Source organism: Ptychodera flava, chromosome 19, assembly GCF_041260155.1.
Source record: "Ptychodera flava strain L36383 chromosome 19, AS_Pfla_20210202, whole genome shotgun sequence".
NCBI classification, from domain to species: Eukaryota; Metazoa; Hemichordata; class Enteropneusta; family Ptychoderidae; genus Ptychodera; species Ptychodera flava.
In genome coordinates this window covers 1,342,113-1,361,791 of record NC_091946.1, presented here as the reverse complement: position 1 = coordinate 1,361,791, position 19,679 = coordinate 1,342,113, and the positions used below count along the sequence as shown (strand labels likewise).

At 34.1% G+C, this 19,679-nt stretch overlaps 1 protein-coding gene across 1 annotated transcript in view; it reads left to right on the top strand.

Annotated features, from left to right (window-relative positions):
- The window catches only part of LOC139118332 (tetraspanin-7-like), a 50,205-nt gene extending 40,497 nt beyond the window's left edge, over positions 1-9,708 (top strand). The window contains exons 5-7 of the mRNA XM_070681594.1: positions 310-465; positions 5,227-5,310; positions 5,672-9,708. Of these exons, the coding sequence (XP_070537695.1) occupies positions 310-465; positions 5,227-5,310; positions 5,672-5,740 (309 nt within the window). The 3' untranslated portion in view covers positions 5,741-9,708. The remainder of the gene's footprint in view (positions 1-309; positions 466-5,226; positions 5,311-5,671) is intronic.
- Positions 9,709-19,679: the final 9,971 nt, after the last annotated feature.

Below are 19,679 nucleotides of genomic sequence, written 5' to 3'. Positions count from 1 at the left end.
CTTTGCCAATAAGTGTACAGTCATGAAAACATTGATATTTTACTATATATTAAGTTTTGCACTGGCATGTTGTTGATGACAAGCTTAAATAGTTGGCGTTTGAACATGTATTTGTGAGTATAAAAAGAACTTTCAATTGACATACCAAACAAATATTCAAAAAAAAAATTATAAAAATTACAGCTACTTGGCCTTTAAAAGTAAAAATGATATATTGAGTGATTAGCAATAATTATTTGATCACTCCATCCTTCACTGATTACAGCAGTACTTATTCTAATCAAACACCATTTTCTTTGTGTTTTGTAGTTAGAATGTTGTGGAGTTGAAGAGCCTGCTGATTGGTTGAACACAACTTATTTTACAAACAACAAACAATATCCTGAGAGTTGTTGTAGTGAGGGTAATAAAGATGATTGTGTATTGGATCCAAATCAGGGTGATGATGTCACTATCTTTAATAAAGTAAGTATTACATTGGGATCATTCTGATAAGTAGTATACATAAACCCTACAGGGAACTTTCTGAAGTCAAGTCTATTTACTGTTATTAGTAGATGACAATAGTACATTTCAGTAGGATTGCAAAGTACCCTTTCTTGTAAGTAATTAACCAATTAATAAATCTGAAATCAATGTTGTTATCAACTTTTACCATGAAACATTTAATTGAAGTTATTCCACATATTAAATGATCTTGATTATATAGGTGCCGGTGTTCCTTGTAAATACCATTAAATGATCTTGATTATATAGGTGCCAATGTTCCTTGTAAATACCATTAAATGATTATATAGGTGCCAATTTTTCTTGTAAATACCATTAAATGATCTTGATTACATAGGTGCCAGTGTTCCTTGTAAATACCATTACCGTACTCGTCCGAGTATAAGCCCCCGGTTTGGCAACACTAAACAGCCGTAAAACTAGGGGAGGGGCTTATACTCGAGCAACCCCATGTTATCTGCTGTGGACGCTTAATTTATGCTAATTTTATGCACGATTTTTTTCAACACCACTCGATCATTCTATTGTTTTCAAAATCGACTTACACATCCAAGGAAATTGATTTTACAATCTCTGAATACGGAAGTGACATTTTGGTGAAATTTTAGCGTCGAAAAAAAACCCAAACTTGAAACAAAGACGTCATGTATGCTGCTGATCAACAGTAATGTGAACAGGCATGCATTGTCTACACAGAACGGCACCTCAATATTCCGGTATCAAACTGTCTACATCTTGTGAAAACAACAACACTAAGCAGTGAAAATTGTAATAGTCACCAGGAAAAGTCTTCACAAATGAAAGGATAATTGCTTCAAACAAAAGAAACGGCTTGTTTAGAGAATGAAAACATCGTGGCCGTGAATGAAAATAAACAATGGCTGACGTGAGTGAGACTATTCTATTTAGGAGACGGGGGTGAACAGGGTCAAAGAATCAAGATAGTAGTGGGAAAACGTGTCATTTTCCTTACGATGCTGTCAAGGAAACTCCAGTTTCCCATTGTTTTAACATGTTTTAATAGTTTCTTTATTATCTAAAAGTAATTTTACCAAGTTAAATGACTAAATATACTCTCCTAACCTTTCTGTATTTGAGTTACACTAGGGTAGGGGCTTATACACGGATGTAATGCATTTTCTAAAATCCTCTGAAATCAGTAGGGGGGCTTATACACGAGCAGGGGCTTATACTCGGACGAGTACGGTAAATGATCTTGATTATATAGGTGCCAGTGTTCCTTGTAAATACCATTTAATGATCTTGATTATATAGGTGCCAGTGTTCCTTGTAAATACCATTAAATGATCTTGATTATATAGGTGCCAGTGTTCCTTGTAAATACCATTTAATGATCTTGATTATATAGGTGCCAGTGTTCCTTATAAATACCATTAAATGATCTTGATTATATAGGTGCCAGTGTTCCTTGTAAATACCATTAAATGATCTTGATTATATAGGAGCCAGTGTTCCTTATAAATACCATTAACCCTTTTCCTGCCAAGTCCATATTTCACCACCTGGTCAAGATGGTTTAAAATTAATGAAACACAACTTATTCCATATGATGTATCTTATCATAATACTGTATATTTGAAGGCTGTTGAAAACATAATACTGTAAAGTTGATTTTTTTTTTGGATAAAAGATGCTATAACATACCAAGCCAAGTGGGTGAAAATACGTCATGTTTTGGCTCAATACCGCTTTTTACTGACTTGGCTGATGGGGAAGTGATACAGTTATTACTGTCTGGCAGGAAAAGGGTTAAATGATCTTGATTATACAGGTGCCAGTGTTCCTTGTAAATACCCTTAAATGATCTTGATTATATAGGTGCCAATGTTCCTTGTAAATACCCTTAAATGATCTTGATTATATAGGTGCCAATGTTCCTTGTAAATACCATTAAATGATCTTGATTATATAGGTGCCTATGTTCCTTGTAAATACCCTTAAATGATCTTGATTATATAGGTGCCAATGTTCCTTGTAAATACCATTTAATGATCTTGATTATATAGGTGCCTATGTTCCTTGTAAATACCATTAAATGATCTTGATTATATAGGTGCCAATGTTCCTTGTAAATACCATTAAATGATCTTGATTATATAGGTGCCAGTGTTCCTTGTAAATACCATTAAATGATCTTGATTATATAGGTGCCAGTGTTCCTTGTAAATACCATTAAATGATCTTGATTATATAGGTGCCAGTGTTCCTTGTAAATACCATTAAATGATCTTGATTATATAGGTGCCAGTGTTCCTTGTAAATACCATTAAATGATCTTGATTATATAGGTGCCAGTGTTCCTTGTAAATACCATTAAATGATCTTGATTATATAGGTGCCAATGTTCCTTGTAAATACCATTAAATTATCTTGATTATATAGGTGCCAATGTTCCTTGTAAATACCATTAAATGATCTTGATTATATAGGTGCCATTGTTCCTTGTAAATAACATTAAATGATCTGGATTATATAGGTGCCAGCGTTCCTTGTAAATACCATTAAATGATCTTGATTATATAGGTGCCAATGTTCCTTGTAAATACCCTAAAATGATCTTGATTATATAGTGCCAATGTTCCTTGTAAATACCATTAAATGATCTTGATTATATAGATGCCAATGTTCCTTGTAAATACCATTAAATGATTTTGATTATATAGATGCCAATGTTCCTTGTAAATACCATTAAATGATCTTGATTATATAGGTGCCAATGTTCCTTGTAAATACCATTAAATGATCTTGATTATATAGGTGCCAGCGTTCCTTGTAAATACCATTAAATGATCTTGATTATATAGGTGCCAGTGTTCCTTGTAAATACCATTAAATGATCTTGATTATATAGGTGCCAGTGTTCCTTGTAAATACCATTAAATGATCTTGATTATATAGGTGCCAATGTTCCTTGTAAATACCTTTAAATGATCTTGATTATATAGGTGCCAATGTTCCTTGTAAATCTTGATTATATAGGTGCCAATGTTCCTTGTAAATACCATTAAATGATCTTGATTATATAGGTGCCAATGTTCCTTGTAAATACCATTAAATGATCTTGATTATATAGGTGCCAGTGTTCCTTGTAAATACCATTAAATGATCTTGATTATATAGGTGCCAATGTTCCTTGTAAATACCATTAAATGATCTTGATTATATAGGTGCCAATGTTCCTTGTAAATACCATTAAATGATCTTGATTATATAGGTGCCAGTGTTCCTTGTAAATACCATTAAATGATCTTGATTATATAGGTGCCAATGTTCCTTGTAAATACCATTAAATGATCTTGATTATATAGGTGCCAATGTTCCTTGTAAATACCATTAAATGATCTTGATTATATAGGTGCCAATGTTCCTTGTAAATACCATTAAATATATCTTGATTATATAGGTGCCAATGTTCCTTGTAAATACCATTAAATGATCTTGATTATATAGGTGCCAATGTTCCTTGTAAATACCATTAAATGATCTTGATTATATAGGTGCCAGTGTTCCTTGTAAATACCATTAAATGATCTTGATTATATAGGTGCCAATGTTCCTTGTAAATCTTGAATATATAGGTGCCAATGTTCCTTGTAAATACCATTAAATGATCTTGATTCTATAGGTGCCAATGTTCCTTGTAAATACCATTAAATGATCTTGATTATATAGGTGCCAATGTTCCTTGTAAATACCATTAAATGATCTTGATTATATAGGTGCCAATGTTCCTTGTAAATACCATTAAATGATCTTGATTATATAGGTGCCAATGTTCCTTGTAAATACCATTAAATATATCTTGATTATATAGGTGCCAATGTTCCTTGTAAATACCATTAAATGATCTTGATTATATAGGTGCCAATGTTCCTTGTAAATACCATTAAATGATCTTGATTATATAGGTGCCAGTGTTCCTTGTAAATACCATTAAATGATCTTGATTATATAGGTGCCAATGTTCCTTGTAAATACCATTAAATGATCTTGATTATATAGGTGCCAATGTTCCTTGTAAATACCATTAAATGATCTTGATTATATAGGTGCCAATGTTCCTTGTAAATACCATTAAATGATCTTGATTATATAGGTGCCAATGTTCCTTGTAAATACCATTAAATGATCTTGATTATATAGGTGCCAGTGTTCCTTGTAAATACCATTAAATGATCTTGATTATATAGGTGCCAATGTTCCTTGTAAATACCATTAAATGATCTTGATTATATAGGTGCCAATGTTCCTTGTAAATACCATTAAATGATCTTGATTATATAGGTGCCAATGTTCCTTGTAAATACCATTAAATGATCTTGATTATATAGGTGCCAATGTTCCTTGTAAATACCATTAAATGATCTTGATTATATAGGTGCCATGTTCCTTGTAAATACCATTAAATGATCTTGATTATATAGGTGCCAATGTTCCTTGTAAATACCATTAAATGATCTTGATTATATAGGTGCCAATGTTCCTTGTAAATACCATTAAATGATCTTGATTATATAGGTGCCAATGTTCCTTGTAAATACCATTAAATGATCTTGATTATATAGGTGCCAATGTAAATACCATTAAATATATCTGTCAAATTTGGAGACATGTGAAGTCACATTTTCCAAAATAATGGTTTTTATAACCAGATGACTACAAGATCATTGATGCATTTTATTACACCCTATTTTTCAGGGTTGTTACAAAAAGGTTGCTTCGTTTTTGGACAAAAACATGGTTATCATTGGAGCATGTGCAATGGGCGTTGCTTTCTTTCAGGTAAGTGTTCAAAAGCAGCATGGTCACCTCACATGCCAGCAATGCATTCAGTGAGATGTTTTTGGGCAGTGTACCATAGAAAGTGACAGCATAAATTGTTGATTAGAAATCAGAAATAATTACTGCTATCCTTTTCCTTTTTAAGCTGACTGCTAAAAGTTTGACTATTTCACCAGTGACCTGGAAGTTTGCAATACAAATGAGTTCCAGTTCAATTGTAAAAATAATATCAATTATTGTTTGGCTGAGAAATTTGTAAATGTGAAATGTTGTGGATACATGGCAAACATTGTTTTAGTGATATACTGTTTCAATTATTTATTATAATGTTGTAATTTTTTCTCTGTATTTTGCATTTTAGGTATTTGGTATTATCCTCGCTTGTTGCCTGGCCAAAGTTATTAATTCTAACAAATATGAGATGGTTTAAGAGAAGATCTCTTCTTTAAGTCTCCTTTTACACATTATTTATTTCTTATCTTTTCCGTATGTGCTTTCTATCAAGAAAATTGCTATTTCTAGCAGACACTGAAAAGATGAGACTTTTCTCACATGCTTTATATCTTTTCCACTTGCAGTATTCTGGCACTATCAAATAGATACATAGCAATCTTGTGCTATCAGATAGATACATAGCAATCTTGTGCTATCAGATGATACATAGCAATCTTGCAGTATCAGATGGATGCATAGCAATCTTACAGTTTTGTAGCACTATCAGATAGATACACAGCAATCTTGCAGTATTCTAGCTTTGTCAGATAGATACCTAGTAATCTTGCAGTATCAGATAATTGGATAGCAATCTTGCATATTTTTATCATTCACTCGTCAAATTTAAATTCAACTAATCATGTTCTTTATAAAATATTGGAATATACTGGCTGCAATTGCCTATGGTCAAATCATGTCACATGGTATTGGTGTAAAGAAGTATAATAATTGTCAATAAAAGTATTTGAATAATTGTAAATGTGAATTATAATACAGCTATAACTCACATCAAATTTATAAACCCATACAAACATTTAGCTGGAAATCAATATTAACTCTGTACTTTGTCCAATAAGAGAGATAAATAACAAATGCATGGTTAAGATTTGTCTATTTATTTATCGATGTATTTTGATCAAGCTGTTCGTAAAGTTAAAGAAAAAATTACCATTTAGTGAAAAGATCACACATTTTGACAACAGTAAATAATATTTGATCATGACAACGATATTCTGCAAAGTGGTGTACAAAAGAACTTGTAGTGACATCATTTCATCAACATTAATTTGTGAAAATGTGCTCTCAGAGATTTTCTCTGCCATAGTTGTATAAAATCTAAATTTTAATCTATTGTGGATGAATTCAAAATGAGATTTCATTTGAAACTCAAACCTTACTATCATTTGAATCTTTTGTAAATCCTAGCCATAAACGGAAGATATATTCAATAATTATATACTGCATTGTGTCTTTACAACTGGATTTCAATCAATATTGTAAAAATGAAAATTAATTATAATAATTCTGCACTGTATTGTATTGCTGTATACTATGATATAGGAAAACAAAAATTATGAATCTCCTGGTACTTGCAATCATCACTAATGCTAATCACAGTTAATAACTCTCAAAAGTTTGCCAGTGACATTTGTCAAGGGAAGTGAAATGTTTCTTTTGAATACTGTCTGCAACTAGACAACCAAATCAGAGAAATCAGAATTCTATGTTTAAGATGGTGGTGTTAACCCACACTGTTTAAGAGGACAATCAAGTATAAATAGTTCCAAGGAGTTGAGTTACCATATTTCTCTATAAATTTTGAAAATTTGACAAGGTGACTAAAGAAAAATACTGTTTTGATGTAAAATTCAATTGTTTCATTTCAAATAATCTATTGTTTGTAGCTTTATGCAATGAAATCAAATCAAATGTCCACTATTGCATTTGCATAGCGGTCTCCTAAATGAAAATTGGTCAATTTTGAAAATTGGTCAATTTTGAATATGATATTTTGTGATATCCAGCTGTACATGGAATTATCAGTGAATAGTACACTTCTAAAAATTCAGCTGACAAAGACTTTCTTGGTTTGAAAGGCTGTGTCATTGATCAAACCATGGTATAATAGAGCATTGAAAGGCTGTGTCATTGATCAAACCATGGTATAATAGAGCATTGAAAGGCTGTGTCATTGATCAAACCATGGTATAAAAGAGCATTGAAAGGCTGTGTCATTGATCAAACCATGGTATTTGAAAGGCTGTGTCATTGATCAAACCATGGTATAATAGAGCATTGAAAGGCTGTGTCATTGATCAAACCATGGTATAACAGAGCATTGAAAGGCTGTGTCATTGATCAAACCATGGTATAATAGAGCATTGAAAGGCTGTGTCATTGATCAAACCATGGTATAATAGAGCATTGAAAGGCTGTGTCATTGATCAAACCATGGTATATATTAGAGCATTGAAAGGCTGTGTCATTGATCAAACCATGGTATATATTAGAGCATTGAAAGGCTGTGTCATTGATCAAACCATGGTATAATAGAGCATTGAAAGGCTGTGTCATTGATCAAACCATGGTATATATTAGAGCATTGAAAGGCTGTGTCATTGATCAAACCATGGTATAATAGAGCATTGAAAGGCTGTGTCATTGATCAAACCATGGTATAATAGAGCATTGAAAGGCTGTGTCATTGATCAAACCATGGTATAAAAGAGCATTGAAAGGCTGTGTCATTGATCAAACCATGGTATAAAAGAGCATTGAAAGGCTGTGTCATTGATCAAACCATGGTATAATAGAGCATTGAAAGGCTGTGTCATTGATCAAACCATGGTATAATAGAGCATTGAAAGGCTGTGTCATTGATCAAACCATGGTATTTGAAAGGCTGTGTCATTGATCAAACCATGGTATAATAGAGCATTGAAAGGCTGTGTCATTGATCAAACCATGGTATAATAGAGCATTGAAAGGCTGTGTCATTGATCAAACCATGGTATAAAAGAGCATTGAAAGGCTGTGTCATTGATCAAACCATGGTATTTGAAAGGCTGTGTCATTGATCAAACCATGGTATAATAGAGCAGGACAGCTTTTAATTATATTTGAGTATTTTAAGTTGAAACAAGTGTAATTACTTTGATTGTATGCTGTGCCAGGCAGAGTGACAGAGTCCTGCTTTTAAGTAAAAACTTCTATTTTAGTGCAGTTATTCAACCCAACACCATACTAGGCAGTATGATATAATATCTTTGTGCAATATTTCATTGACAGTATGTAATCCTCTATGATTACTGTCACTTCCATGGTAAACTCAAACTGCAATATAGCACACACCATGGTTTCCTTGAAGAATACAAGCTGTAGATACAGTATTAACCTATGTGGTTATTTTGATATGGTTTGTACCACTATAGCGGCAGCAATGACTTACTGATTTTCAGAGCTACACACAAACGTATAGAAAATGCAATTATCAGAAAAGAATCAACACTGTATGCAAGCACCATCACATTTCAGCTACTGCAATATTCATATAAGATATCCATTATTTGTTTTGATAATTTCTTCTACAATTTGTAACAGGAAAACATTGAACTGTGTTTAAATTGAATTTAATAATATCCGTTCAGCATTACATCTGTTTAAGTCACCAAAAATGGAATAGGGTGAATTTAATTCTGATAGTGTATTCATACTGAATGTCATGTATACATAATGCATTAAGCAAAGCTTGCCACAGTTTCAGAAGACGGCTCAACATGAGATACTTAAAGGTAAATTTGCATATTCCATATATGGTAAAGGGGCGGAGCTTAGCGTACTACCCCATAACACCTGTAGCTGTTGGTCCTTCATATTTGATACGTCAAAGTACATGCAGACGACGCTGCTAAGTATGCCATGGCTGGTTGTGTGGGGGGGCCCTTTTTAAAAAGCGGCCACCCGCGTAAAATATGTGATTGGCTATTAAAAAATAGGTGACCGAATACCTTTATGTCAGTGTGATAGGATGTGAATTAATGCAACCAATTATCATCCAGTACATGACACCCTTGTCTATAATAGCTGAATTCTTTTACACATGGTGCATTTCACCACTAAATGCTACAAACAATATACATATTTATACATGTTTGAAATTGAAAAAAAAGATCAACCAATCATATATGGTGATCGATTTGCAATATCAGTGACTGTGGTATCATAATTTGTATTGATTTTCACTTCAGGTGTTCATATATTTCTCACCTTGAGCATGCTGTTATATATTATATTTTCAGCACATTATGATATTCATAGTAATATTCAAAATATTTACTCTCAATATTTACTTAGATTTACAACTACTACAATCTACAATAAATGTTTTGTATTTTGTCAACTTTAGTCATCGTTGACTCCTAGCATTCTGTTCTATGACATGTACTTTTGCTAGATTATATCTATGTAATAAATTACTGCTTTTGGTATTTTAGTTTTGAGAACAATTTCAGAATATCAAATTGCTTGGATGGGTTCAAATTCAGTGATGTAAACTATATATATATAAATATATATATATATATATGTAGAAATCTGTTCGTAGAAATTTTAATGTAAAAAATCCTTAGTATTTTAATCATGAAGTATCTTCATATTTGACAGCTGTGTCAGATTTGCTGTGCTCCAACATTGTAAAATCTTATGTCAATGGCTTTGTAATTCACTGCCTTGGTGTTCTCATTGAGTAAATGTTGATGATTTTTTCACTATTTTGTCTTTTATTTCAACTGCAAGTTGTTCTTCTACTCCCTACAGCATGTCAAAACACCAACTAATTAGCTTATCAACACAGCATTTAAACATGTAGAATGCACTATCATTATTATATTTGAATTCTAGTCCAGACCAAAATTCACTTGTCAACATTTACAATACAGTTTACACATGTACAGACTAAGCTGATATCTCAAAATCCTTTTGGGAGTGCAACAATTAACTGTAGCTGATATTAAAACTAAAACAGTGAAAAATTATAGTAAGATACAGTTACTGGCCTTGGAGTCTCAACATTATATAAGTGCCAAAACGAGGAGTTGATGTGTCACACAGCAATGGCAGATATAGATGAATGAGTCATGCCATTAGCAGTCAAGATGAGTTGGTCACAGCATTGGCAATCTAAGATGGGTGGGTCACAGCATTGGCATTCCAAGATGAGTGGGTCATAGCATTGGCAGTCAAGATGGGTGGGTCACAGCATTGGCAGTCTAAGATGAGTGGGTCACAGCATTGGCAATCTAAGATGAGTGGGTCACGCCATTAGCAGTCAAGATGAGTTGGTCACAGCATTGGCAGTCTAAGATGAGTGGGTCATAGCATTGGCAGTCAAGATGAGTGGGTCACAGCATTTGCAGTCTAAGATGGGTGGGTCACAGCATTGGCAGTCTAAGATGAGTGGGTCACAGCATTGGCAGTCTAAGATGGGTGGGTCACAGCATTTGCAGTCTAAGATGAGTGGGGCACAGCATAGGCATTCTGAGATGAGTGGGTCACAGTATTGGCAGTCTAAGATGAGTGGGTCATAGCATTGGCAGTCAAGATGAGTGGGTCACAGCATTGGCATTCCAAGATGGGTGGGTCACAGCATTGGCATTCCAAGATGAGTTGGTCACAGCATTGGCAGTCAAGATGAGTTGGTCATAGCATTGGCAGTCTAAGATGAGTGGGTCACAGCATTGGCAGTCAAGATGAGTGGGTCACAGCATTGGCAGTCTAAGATGAGTGGGTCACAGTATTGGCAGTCTAAGATGAGTGGGTCACAGCATTTGCAGTCTAAGATGAGGTGGTCACAGCATTGGCAGTCAAGATGAGTGGGTCACAGTATTGGCAGTCTAAGATGAGTGGGTCACAGCATAGACATTCTGAGATGAGTGGATCACAGCAGTCAGAGATGAGCGGGTCACAGAATTAGCATTTTAAAATGAGTGGGTCACACTAATGGCTGTCTATGATGAGTGTATTACATCATAGTTCTTTCAACAGTTCCATGATGCAGAGCGCACAAGGGTAAAAGCAGGGTATTTTACTTTTAGAACACTATGGCAGGTTACACCCTGACCTATATTTTCATAGCTGATGGATATAAAATTACACTTTGGCAATTTTTTGCACTGCAAATTTGTGTCATTCTTGTCTAACAAGCCATTGTACAACACAAAATCAGCATGTTTGTTGTTATGAGTGTGTATACAGTATTTGATAAAGCCACAGCAATGTATTATGGGATAACAGGGAAAGTCTATTGGCATTCCCAGTGATGCCTTCGCAATCAGAGTGCTAGCATATTAGCAGTGGAAGATAAGAGGATCACAGCAGTTTCTGTACATGTATGTTAAAAATGCATGGAATGCATTGAATGTCAAAGAGATTGTTAGGATATACACTATAGTGAGCAGTCTACATTTACTTTAAGATCATTGATAAATAAAATGTCTAAATTGTATTCACCATTTTATGATCTTATAATTATAGAAGATTATAGGTTGATTGTAATGGTTGGATAGAAAGCAAAATGTAAAGTATTAGTTAGGACAAGTATCAACATGGCAATAGTGCAACACAATGCAATTGTAGTTTTCTACAATTCTATCAGAATGTGTTTGCATACACAATTGATTGATAATACCATTTGTTCTATACCAAACTTTTTTCATGTTGATATCATGTCTTAAAAGAAGCTCTTTATAGCTGTAGTTGACTGTTGTTTGTGACGACAGTTGGACTGCATGAGGTGGATACTTTCTTGTAATTATACGTCCTACTGAAAACTTGATGCCGCTGCAAAAATATCTGATGACCTTTAACCCACTACTTATCCATCTATTACCTATATTTCTGTGATCTAGTTGTTTGTATTGTGTCTTGTATACCATAGAAAAGCATTTGTATTTTAAGAAAGTGAATAAAAGTGTCTTTGTGATTGTCTGTATGCAATTTGTATTTTACTTTCTCCTTGGACATCTTTCCAAACTCTTTCCACATTCCCATCCTCCAAAATTTCATACTATGAATCATTATTATTGCGGATAATTGTGTGCACTCATTATGTTGTGAAATTTTGTGGTTATTTGATGTGATTCCGGGTTTGCTTTTGCCCCATTTGCCATAATAGTAGGATATGGAGCTATTGGGATTAGTCAATATCCATCTCTATTTGTCTATCTGTATGTATGTATATTTGTAAGTATTGTTATGTATGTAATTGCACTGCAAAAGCTGAGAACTGCTGAATTCATAACTTTGATATGTTTGTACAGATGCATCATTGGTTGTAGATAAAACTTTTGTTCACATGAGTATGCCTAACAGTGTGTGTGTTTGTCCAAAATATGCAAATGAGTTTGAAAATGTTAAAGTGGTTAAAATTCTATAATTTTTATTTTTTTGTGTTTTTTAATTATCTTATTCTTCTGTGTTCATCAGGTTCCTTAGTACTTAGCATGTCCTTAGGGACTGGTCAGTTTCTTTAGCTGGGGGGTTGGGGGGTTCACCCTGTTTTTGACTTTGGTGATGGGGGTGACCATGTTTTTGAAATGCCCGGGGGGGGGGGGGGGGGGGGGGGGGGGTCAGTGTGTTTTTGAATTTCGACATGTGCTCATACTTGCCTATATATATATATATATATATATATATATATATATATATATATATATATATATATATATATATATATATATATATATATATATACGGAATTATTGAATTTATATTCCACCTTTTGTTTTACATTTGTCGTGCGCAGTTTGTTTTTACAGTTACAGTACCAATGATTTTGACGATGAGATACAGCTGGATATTGATACACTACCTAATTAGGTTTGTCAGTTTGCTCTCCAATTTACCCTTTTAGTGGTCAACTTTTACTACTTTGCGCCAACATCAGACAGACTAAAACAGCAGGTGACGCAGCAAGATGTCTGTAAACTAATTTACTATGTAGTATGTTTATATCTTTACAGCAGCTATCAGTTTCAATGGTGACACACACAGAGACTGGTTGCCAAGTTTTACAAGCAGTTCAAATTCACGGAGAGGTGGTAAAAGAACGACGTTACTGCAAATGTTAGACTCGGAGGACAGTGTTCTTTGTAGTTGAATATCAATAAAGTTCATGACTTCAAAAATAATAGAGTGATGTGTAAAATGAACAAACTTTACTTTACGTTCTGATTCTTTCAGATCGATTTGTGTTGTTAGTTTTAGATTTTGTTTGTCACCTGTTCCAATTTGCCACAGTTACCATGGAAAGAGAAAATCTAACCAATCACAGATTTTAAGTGGGTGGCCGCTTTTTAAAAACAGCGCCCTCACATTGGCATTGTGAATACCAAGGAATGCCCCTTTGACCGTATATGAGCATACTTGGATTACAGGTGACTGTATACCTTTAAGTCTGAGTCATGAGCACAGTCAGCAGAAATTGAGTATTTTGCCCTATCATATGGAATAGTATTTTGGATGCAGACACAGAAAAGTTAGTCGACTGCCAGTGTCTTTTGCTGCAATTATGCAGTTTTACATGAACAGAGATTTACCGGAAAATGGTGCTGCAGAAGTGCCAGTTCAAAAGCCTCTCGTAGCAGATCCTTTGTCAAAAGTAATGTCACAGTCACCTTTTATACATCACTAACATTGCCATATACTTCTATTAGAGTGGATTTACGTTGCTTCAGACCAGTTTTAGCTTCCAATTGCCATATTTAAATGTGGCAAAATGGAACATGTATAGGGGTAGTGGCTGGTCAGTGGTTGTCGTCTGTCTATCAGTCAGTATTTATATATGTATGTATTTTTTTCACAGGGCCATAAAGTATTATTAAATATTACAAAATTGTAAAATATTCTGTTAATGATAAATTTATGATTATGAATACTGATGATAAAAATGTTATATTTCTGTCCTTATTGAATACTTACAAAAGTACCCTACAGCACTCAAATACTAAATGATGATCAGTATTTATGCCAAATTCAGGCAGTTGTACAGACCCTCAGAAATAGTCTCTGTTACAGCTGTAGCATTGCAGAGTAATGTGCGGTCACAGTACCATTTCAGCAATCCCAGCCTCTTAACAGTAAATAATGCAAAGAGGGCAACTATAAACATCACAGCAGTGCACAGGCCTTCTAGTAACTCACATTTTTTCATTGACTGACCTTTAGCATCCATCAGGTATGCTCATATCATTGACAGAACAGCCAAGAACTGCTGAATCGGTGTAAACACAGATTATCATTCAGGATTCCAGTGCACCCTGACAATTTAGCCAGCATATGCTGGCATATCAAAATTCTCTAAAACGCTGGCTTACACTGAACTTTGATCTATTTTTCAATTTTGGACATATACATAGCGTATTCATAACGCACTCACAGGTTAGAAATACATTTTGGGTACGCTAGACAATTATCTTGATGCATTTTGACTTATGAATAACTTACAAATAACATGTGTGAACGAGTGCATAACCTACCTACAACTTATGGCCCGCGTGTGCGGGACGTATGAGCCATACACTGGCATACGTCGAAAAGTTTTGTGCATGCACAAAACTTTTCGAAGGACCTTGCTTTACAAGGACGTATACCAGCATGCTTCAGCGTGCTCTTAACTTATACAAAACTTACTTATAACGTATTCGATGTAGTCCCAGCGTATTTGCCAAATTTTTCAAACATTGGCATATGCTGGTTAAATCGTCAAGGTGTGACAGGGCCTTTACTTTTGTAAGTTTACAATAATTACAGAAATATTACATTTTTATCAACAATATTCATAATCATAACTTTCATTAATAAAAATTTTTGTACACTTTTTGTTATGACCAAGAATAATAATAATGCCTTTTGTAAATATCATTCTGGTCCATCCACTCAGTTTTCTTGGAAAATGGCACGTAACAGCTTGAAATTTGGTTTGTACTTGTACTTTTGGTCAAAGATGGAATTTCTAAGATGTTTACGTCAATAAGCTCAACAAATGTAATGAGCTCTTTAATGCAAAATGAAAGACTTTACATGCCAAAATTACTGAACCTGTACCATTGAAATTTTGTTAAAATAGTCCACCCTGTTACAGATCTAAGTTTATTCAAGCAAAGTTGATCATGACTAATATGCAAATGAGCGAAATAAATGTAAATATTGGTAAAAAAATATTAAATTTAGAAACTTCACTCTTTGGGACTTTGAAAACTCTGGAAAGTTTCCTATTTAAATGCAGATTTTGTTGTTCAAACCAAGTTGTTCATACGACTAACATGCAAATTTATTCTAAAACAAGATAAAAAATTCTAAAACTTAGCTTTAATTTCCTCAAGTGAACTATTTCTGTATGCACAACCCACAACTGTGACGATTTTTGTCAGAGACTGGCCTGACAATCTTAAAATCAAGACTCAATCTCGATTGTGGGCCCAGAATCAAGTAGATGCACTTCTCTTATTCCTCAATTTACCAAATAAATCATGAATCTCATCATTCCAATGACTGAGAGGTTTTACCCAGATGAAGAGTTTAGAGGACCTTATTCATTTCTTTAAGGCACAATTACACAAGTTATTGTAAATACTGTCATCTTCAGACTCCATTTCCCAACATGTTTTAATCTGAGAAATATATTGCAATACTGTTGTTTTTGTGACAGCTCATGTGTTTGTAGAAAAATGAACAAGACAAAGAGATAAATTAATGGGATAACAAGCAGAATATTGCCCTGATTTTTAAAAAAAACACCGCAATGATACAGTGCCGCTCACATTTGATCAGAATTGGTATGGGTACCAAAGATCAACAATAAGTGTTGTTTCTATCTGTTCAGTGCAGGAAAATTCTACGTTTATGTTATGACAATGATTTCTGCTCAGCCACAATCAGAAAAACAACAACAAATGTTTAAACCAGAAAAACAAGAATGACAAAAGTAAGGTCTGAAACTTTAGGTACTGGAGGTCAACTCTAGCAACATGCATAGCAGAAACAGCTGGGTCTGTTAATATGTAACAGTTAATGACTAAAGGTCAGTGGAGTAGCCTGTTTCAGTCACTGGCATGCCACCTGACTCCTGCACATTTGCAGGATTTCCCTTTTTCTTACCTCATTTGCACATTTTTGACACTGACGTGTTCATTTGAACAACGTCACATCTCAACCCCTGCATCTACCTGTACACCAATTACTGAGATGGCAGCTTTGGCAGTATGGCAGCTTTTGCCTGTGATGGACATACATCCACACATACATACCCACATACAGACATACAAACGCCACCGTCTCACCATATAAGCTCTTTTTGGTATTAAAAAATGAATACTGGTAAATGAAAGACTGGACCCCCAGAAAACACTGTTTAAAATAGATTGATGTCATGTTTCCATGTGACAACTTGCATGAAGTGAATAACCCACCTGCAGACTTTATCTGGTTGATCGACATGTGTCATAGCCACTAATATGCGAGAACTTTCTGTAGTGACATGGAGATTTGTCCAGTGAATTTAGAAAGATGTAAATGTAAATTGCAAACTTTGACTGCAGCTTGCAGACAACATTGAGCCATATTTGCATGGGTCATTTCAACAAGTACAATCAAACATAGCCATGATTTGCTTCCTTTCTGTCCAAGATGACTTCAAGACATAATATCACCATGCCAGCATGCCAGCATTACAAGATACAACAAAGGTTAGTGGTGCATGCAATGTTTGTATGATGACATTTCAAAAGTATTTGGTAATCTTGTATCTCTGAAAACTCTAATTTCTGGTTCATTTGTGATACTACTATCATCAGGAATGGCTTTCAAATGCGTTGTTGATGCATGGTTTTTCAAATTTTTTGAAATGATGAATTGTTCTTTTCAATTTTATAGGATGCAGAGTTGCTGGTCATACCACAGCTTCATCTTACTGTATGCAAAGATAACAAATAATTTTGTAAGGGAGTATCATTAACCAGGGGGCGGTAGTGTCAGAAGAATTGCCATAGGCATTCAGAACTTTAGAGAATTTTTAGTAGCTCACTCCTTCATTGCTTGTGAATTTTTAACACTGACCTCCCCATCTGCCACACATACAAACACATACGCACATATGCATACAGTCTAGTGTCAGCAGGAAAAATTCGAGTAGGTCTGGTAACTAAAACTACATGATTTTTTTTTACCTTAGCCTGACAAAAATGTCACAAATTAACATCTTAATAAAAACATGGTCAGGACAAAGGGGAAAAAAAAGACCAATTTTTACACAGCGATAAAAGCACTCACCATTGTTAGATTGGAAGCCATGAAAATCAAAGTTCTTTTCCCAGGATATTTTTTACTTGTTAGTTCATTTCAATGATGTTATCCTGATTTGAGCATTACATAATTTTAATGGATATTTGGAGAGAATAAGTGTTACTGATCTCTTCTAAATTGTCCTGTTTGGATTTCTTCAATGTGTGATCAAAGTCACAACATTGTATAAAGCTATTTTATTGCACTTTGTCTATTGTGATGAGGAATCTGTTTCAGAGGTCAATTATTGCCTATGAATTCACAGCAATATTTCGGGTCATTCTCACCTGCTAACAGGTGCATACCAATTGGCAGAGTTTTATGCTACTCTAGGGTGTACGGTATCTTCCTTAAGAGGACAAAGTCACTTTTTTTGACCTTTTTATGATATCAAGAATACATGAGATACTTGCCTAAAGTCGCTCACTGTGCAAAGTGGCAGATGATTGTGCATAACTGCAAAAGTGTCAAAAATTACACTTTGCTAAATGCAAACAGATGATTTTGTTTGTGACCTCTCAACAAAATAGATATTTCCTTTTTGTGACTTGTTTTCCTAAGACAAATAAACATTGCTACAATGTAAGGAAAAGTGGCTATCATTGTCTGTATAAAGGGCACCACCAGTCAAAATTTCATAACAAAGGCTTGCATGACATCCATACTTTATGTAACAGAGTACATTCAGCCACGCATAATGAAATTTGTACACAAACTTAATTTTTTGGTACAAACCGTAAAATGTTTCACTGGATGTTTAATCTTGTTTCACTGCAACAAAAAAGGAGCCACTTTATCCCTTTAATCTTTTGAAGACAGGTCATTGACAATGACACAGTCCCCACTTGTTAATGGGTACTTTAACTCTTTTCCTGCCAAGTCCATATTTCACCACCAGGTCAAGATGGTTAAAATTAATGAAACACAACATATTCCATATTGTGTATTTTAAACATAATACTGTACATTTGAAGGCTGTTGAAAACATAAATACTGTTGACTTGATTTTTTTTGGACTAAAGATGCTATAACAGACCAAGCCAAGTGGGTGAAAATACGTCGTGTTTTGGCTCAAAACTGCGTTTTACTGACTTGGCTGATGGGGAATTGACACTGTCTGGCAGGAAAAGGGTTAATTAAAGGTCCTCTGAGAGGACTACTGTAAGCTGCCATACTAATTACAAAAGGTCATTAAAATGAATCAATTAGTTAAGTTAATCGACAGGATGCTGCCAAACATTTTTGCATCCTATCCTAACACTGACAGATTATCACCGGTACCATATTTCATAAAGTTTGATGCAGTACTTTGGACATTCACCCTAATAACAAAAATCCATTATGTAAATGCAAACTATCAATTAATTTATATATATGTATGATACCACCAAGTGTCATTGATTTGTATTTACAACACTATGAGATCAAAATCTGTACCAAGTTTCATCAAATTTAACGCAGTATTTGTGGATATATCACTCTAATTAGGAAAGATCATTACATATGCAATTACAAATTAATTAACTTGACACTGATAAATGTCTTTTTCACTGTTAAAGCAATTTGAGCTCAATATCTGTACCAAGTTTCATGAAATTTGTTGAAATATTTCTTGACATATCAGCTTAATTACCAAAATTCATTAAATATGCAAATAAGCAATTAATTGATAAGAAACTGCTACATATCATTGCACGCCATTTGACTACTGGTAGGAAAAAATCTGTACCATGTTTCATTAAATTTGATGCAGTATTATTAGACATATGACGATAATTATGAAAGTTCATTAAATATGTAAATAAGCAATTAATTGACATGATACTCCTTAATGTGTTCACTTAGTATTATAATGCTGACAGATCAACATCTTCACCACATTTCATAAAATTTAAAACAGTATTTCTGGAGCTAGCCCACTAATTAGGAAAAGGAACCAGCTATGTAAATTAGCAATTAATTAACATGATACTGCTTAGTGTCTTTGTACACTATTGTAGGGCTATGTGCTAAAGGTTTGTACCATTTGTTTCATTAAA